This window comes from Sinocyclocheilus anshuiensis, unplaced genomic scaffold (assembly GCF_001515605.1).
Source record: "Sinocyclocheilus anshuiensis isolate Anshui unplaced genomic scaffold, SAMN03320099.WGS_v1.1 scaffold4916, whole genome shotgun sequence".
NCBI classification, from domain to species: Eukaryota; Metazoa; Chordata; class Actinopteri; order Cypriniformes; family Cyprinidae; genus Sinocyclocheilus; species Sinocyclocheilus anshuiensis.
In genome coordinates, this window is record NW_015538249.1 from 32,391 (window position 1) to 38,414 (window position 6,024).

The 6,024-nt window shown below is 36.4% G+C and overlaps 1 protein-coding gene across 1 annotated transcript in view; it reads right to left on the bottom strand.

The window, feature by feature from the left end:
- LOC107683729 (serine/threonine-protein kinase Nek1-like) overlaps positions 1-6,024 on the bottom strand; it is a 38,250-nt gene that overhangs the window by 427 nt on the left and 31,799 nt on the right. Inside the window, exon 10 of the mRNA XM_016479797.1 lies at positions 3,120-3,620. Coding sequence (XP_016335283.1) covers positions 3,120-3,620 — 501 coding nt within the window. The remainder of the gene's footprint in view (positions 1-3,119; positions 3,621-6,024) is intronic.

Below are 6,024 nucleotides of genomic sequence, written 5' to 3' on the forward strand. Positions count from 1 at the left end.
CGAATGAGCCGGTTCAACCAACTGTCGAAGTTTGCCGAGGATTACCGAGGACTCAACAAGAACCGAATGAGCCGGTTCAATCAACTGTCGAAGTTTGCCGAGGAATCAGAGGACTCAACAAGAACCGAATGAGCCGTGACGAAGTTTGCAGAGGATTACCGAAGATTCTGATGAGTGAGTTGACAATACTGTGCAAGCCTGAGGCGCGTACTGGAAATATGCTTATGACTGTTATTAATTTACATTTTATTAAAACCTGCAAAAACCTTTCTGTCGAGTGATGTAAATACATTTTACAATAGTTTATTGTGCATGCTGATTATATTTAAAGTTGCTTAAGCTAAATCAAGGAGTTTATAAGACTGGTTTATTCATTCTTTATACTGTAGAAATGTAGAACATATCCACGTTTGTTCATCAATCTCTGTAATGTGTGCTGTAGGTGTGAACCTTTTAGGAATCTTATCCGAGTTGTAGGCTAGTCAATACTGGTCAGTCAGTCGTATCTGACAAAGGTTCTGCGAATGATACTGTGACCACAAACACCATTAACTTAAGTGAATTATGTGGTAATCAGCAATATGCTTTCACACAAATAACCTTATTTTTGGAATGTTTCAATATGTGTTGACACAAATGACTTATTTGAATTTTTCATTGATACATTGCACTGAGTCGTTAGAAAAGAAATGCGTAGAGACGTTATTGCTTGATGACATCAGGAACCGATGAATCTGCTTTTTGAACTGGTTCAATGAACCAATCTGTCCGAAAAGAACCGGTTTGCGGAAATGAATCGGACTTTGCATCACTTATCAGTGCCTCGATACAATCCTGTTTCAGAGGTCTACAGATTCCTTGGACTTCATGGCTTGGTTTGTGGTCTGACATGCACTGTTATCTGTGGGACCTTATATAGACAGGTGTGTGCCTTTCCAAATTATGTCCAATCAACGGAATATAGCACAGGTGGACTCCAATCAAGTTGTAGAAACATCTCAAGGATGATCAGTGGAAACAGGATGCACATGAGCTCAATTTTGAGTGTCATGGCAAAGGCTGAATTTTGAGGAAAATAATTAATTTAATCCATTTTGGAATAAGGCTGTAACATAACAAAATGTGGAAAAAGTGAATCACTGTTAATACTTTCTGTGTGCACAGGTCAAGGGAAATTTGGTTTCTCATGTCATGACCCCTTTAAGTCTTCATGTAAGGACCAAATATTAGCTTCTGTCAAGTTCGTTTTGTGATATAGTTAGTTTTCTTTCATTTTCCCCTAGCTTCAGAGAGGCATATTAAAGGGCCCGGGAGTGGAAAAGCGACACATGTTGTTTGTAAAGAGAGCCTAGTAATATATGCTTATTAAGGCATTTGTGTCCTGAAACATTCTGTCATTGTTTGATGAGTATACTGATGCTGGCAAAAGAGTTTACAATTTTATAGGAGAGTTATTTGAGATACTTAAAGTGTTTGTACACAGTTTATTTTTCAGCATTACTGTTTGATTACTGCAATGTTAATGTAAGTGAGTTGCAGTTTTTATTTGGTGAAATACATTGTTGTCATTTTTTGACATTGTATATATCAGGAAATTGTGTAATGTGAGTTTATTGAACAAGGGTTTTACTCATATATGAAGAAGTTACACTGCCAGTTATTTCAACACACTGTGAAATGAAGTCTAATTTCTTGCTGTGTTTGTTAATTTAGAAGAGTGTGACAGTAATAAAAGACCATACCCCGGTTTCACAGACAAGGCTTAAGCCTAGTCCCAATTTAACTATTGCCTAGTCCTGGCTTGGTCTAAGCCCTGTCTGTAAAACTAGGCCCATATGTACCACCAGAAAAATAAATCTACCTCTTCTGTGTCGGCAACAAATAGTTTGATAATGTTAGTGATGTTGGTGCACCTGCAGCATCTTCACACATCTGAGGCAGCTGAAAAAAAACTAAAGTGTTCATTTTGTCAGTTAATGTAATTTTATTTTTTTTTCCAGTCTATTTTATCATGAGAGTTAGAACAAAGACATATTTATCTGGTAAAGTATGTTACCATATTAATATGAAAAAAAGAAATCATTCAAAAAACAACAGTTGCTTTAGTATTTTGCAACATGCTTTTTAATGCTTCATTTATCTTTGAATGCTCTAAGCCGTGGAAATATAGCAAACAAAATGTGGTACATGATTTATATAATATACTCAATGTATCGCAATTAAATGCAAGAACAATTAACAATACAGTCAAATAATACCAAAATAATTATTTGTGTAAAATAATAATTATAAGCGTACAAGTCATTAATCTGATGAAGAATATTCTCCTCTTCTAGGTGTATGAGAATATTTGTCTTTTAATACTTCACATTCAGAATTGACTTTAATTTTTGACATTAATTCATTTACCCTTAAAGCACTAAAACAAATCTAATACTCACCCAAATTAATGCTTAAACTAATAGAAGTCTATTAAAAAATAATCCATAAACAAGTTTGCACCTCTATGCTATTGGAATTCGTCATAAAAGCTCACAGATAAATGAATATGATTATGCGTGAGTCTGACTGGTGGTGTATTTAAATCTGGTCTCTTTCACCTCTGGACGGTTTTTTCTTCTTTTCTTTAGAATTGACTCTCTTGTTTCTTTAATTGCCTTCAAGACAGCACAAAGCTCTTTATGTGTTTTCCTCATCTTTGCGATGGACTTGAGCACACTAGATTTGACCTTTTCTGGATCATCTATGTTTCCCTGTTGTCTGATCTCATGAACCTCTTGAGAATCTTTCGCTATGAAGATGCCATCAACAATGACTAACAGTCCACTTAACACACCTGAAACTGCCACTGCTGCACGTCCTAATTTGGCAGCCTGAGCACCAACTCTGCCAACATTTACCAACAGACATGCAAGTTCTGCAGCAAACACTGCTGTACTTCTCCCTACCCTCCATGGTATTTTCACATTATCAAATGTTAAGTAACTGACAAAATCACTGAACTTTGTGATTTTTCTCAGAAGACTCAGTGTTTTTGGTGAACTGAAAATTAGAGCACCTTCATTTTTGCATTTTTGCTCCATTTTTTTTAGGCTCTCACTGAATGATTTTTGTTTTACTGTATCTGTAATGTTGGATGCAGCACCTGTTACACCACCTGCAACACTGACTCCTATACCAACGCCTGTAACAATCAGAGATGCTCCAAGAGTGAAAGGTGCCAGAATTGCACCAACCAATGCAGTGATTCCTCCTGCTGCTCCAATGACTGCACCTGACAAACTGCCTATAGTGCATTTACGATGTATCTCCTCTAGTGAATCTGCTGTTTTTTCCATTTCATTCAGAAAGGCCTCTGAGTGTTTGTAGGCCTCATCAAAGTTCTCAGTGGACTTCATGAATCTTTCTTCAAGTTGGTCTGGAATTCTCCTGTTTCTGTTCACTGCATCTTTCAGGAATGGTTTTGCCAAAATCTCAATAGCTGAAGGTCTGTCTTTAGGGTCACAGCTGAGCATTTGACTGATTATATTCTTTAGATCTTCTGAATATGTCTCAGCAATTCTGGGGGTGATTCCTGTTAGGCTGGAGGCATGTAGAACGTAACGTTGTATGGGATTTGACTGTCAGATACAGAAAATATAAAAAGGAAAATCTGGTTAAACTTGTATTAGGCTAATATGGTTAAAATTCTGCACACTGAGAATATATACATATACATATACGCCTAAAATGTATAATTGCAGGAAAAATATATATGTTGTATTGAACATTAATGGAGCAACATATTTTGTGTGAAAATAAATCATTCAAGTTGTTTATTTTGTTTAAATATCTTATAAATGTATGAGGTGGCAAGAGGGACCTTTTACCCCACACACGGGGTAAAAGGCCCACAGTATTGATACAAATACTTCAGCTAAAATAATGTTTTTTTTATATTGTCTATGATAATACTTGTTCAAAACAATCACTTTAGCAAAGTTTGTGCAATTTGTTTGCTTATTTTGAAAAATATAATAATTATTTTCAATAAATATACTGTCATTAAAATGTTAATATAAAACAATATATTTTAATACAGAAACAAAACCGTTTTAATAAGTAAAGATTCTGAAAGTATTGAAGGCGATCCAATAATAACTGAATATATATATTTACAGTAGTCTTAACAAATTATATTTTATTATATGATATGATTAATATCATGTTTTTAAATATGATGGTTTCATTCTAAACATGGTGATTATCTCTAATATGGAAATAATGCATCGTTCACTTGCAGAACGCAAGCTTATAGAGGGCACATAACTCTGACGTAATGAATTTAGGTACACTGTCATTGGCTCACACTGCGCAGATTTCCGGTTCCTGTCTGCCATGCTACTGAGTGGTTTGCAATTGTAGCTTGTGTAGCTTTGTTTTTATGTTGGAATCTTACTATAATTCTCTGATGTTTAAACTGCTAAAATATAACTTAATTCTCACCATATTTCTGATATTATCTATCAATCTAATTTGACATCATTTGCATTTTAATCTAAACCGCTAACGCAGCGCATTAGCATTCCGTTAGCCTGTTAGCTTGTTATTCGAGCCTGCCATTTTTTTTCTCTCTCTTGCTCCGTTTTTCACAAGTTCATCAAACAACTGTGGTAAGTCGGAATCATTCAACAATCATGGTGAGTAATGGCTTCTTCTCCTGTTATTGTCACTTGCACTGCTTGCCACATGTATAGTGTAGTCTTCTCTGTCAGCGGCCATTGGCACAAGACCACGAGAACCAGACAAATTCTCTGCTCAATCTGACGTGTGTTGCAGCCTGGAATTAAACCACACCATGCTGGTTTCGTCTGGCCCAGCATGCCCGCCGACTGAGCCTGGTTTCTCCAATGGTTTTTTTTCTCCATTTCTGTCATTGATGGAGTTTTGGTACGTTGCCACTGTCGCCTTTGGCTTGTTTAGTTGGGGACACAATTTCTGGCAACATTGTTGACTTGATTGCACTATTTGAAGAGAACTGAACTGAGCTGGACCATGACATCACTGAATCAAAACTTTAACTGAAAAACTGACTTTTCTATTGTTCTCTTGCATTATCAGCTCACATTTTTCCTGTTTAACACTGTAAAGCTGCTTTGACACAATCAGTATTGTATAAGGCGCTATATAAATAAAGGTGACTTGACTTGACATAAGACATGTTTTAGCCTGCTCAATATATTATAATGATTTTATGTATATTCAAGTTTTAACAGGTTTACATGTTGTCTTAACCATTTATTCCTCTTATCTATTTAAATGTGTGAATGTTAGTGATGGGAGAAACAAACTGTGACAAACACAGTTTGGTCAAAATTGTGTAAATGCAACAAAACTCATGCCAAAACATGCCAAAAAAAAAACCTTTATAAAAACATGCAAATGCTTTCTTGAAAGTATATTAAATGCAATTAAAATAATAAAATACCATTAAATATGAAGTCTGTATAATGTTTAAAAAAAAAAAAAATTATTATTTTTCAGAGCTTGTTTTGTTTGTTTTAATGAGAGCTTGTCTAAACAGTCCAGAAAGAGACTATGAACTACTACTCATTCTTTCAATTGAGTCTTTCAATTCACTTTTAATTGATGTAAATATGACGGATAGGGCCGAACACTACAACTTTGAGGGATGGTAGTACCCACCCCATCCACAACATGGATCTTGGAAGATCCAGCATTAGATCTTCCAAGATGGCGGCGCGTTCACACGCTGCGGCTTCTCTCTCTCCCGACAGAAAGGTGTTTTCGTGTTTTTTGTCTTGTGAGTCGCAGTGTTTTTGTACGTATTCGTCGCGTCTATCTGTCTCAAAGCGCGCATACAGTCGTGAGTTTCTGCTCGATGTCGGCAGAACCACAGTTTTAGAGTTAAACTCTGCGCACGCCGAAGAGCTGCGGGATCTCAGTCTGCTCTGGAGGCCCACACCACCCACAAGCGGCGTGAGAGGAAGCAGAAGAGGGGTAAGCGCGGAGGTATCCGGGCTA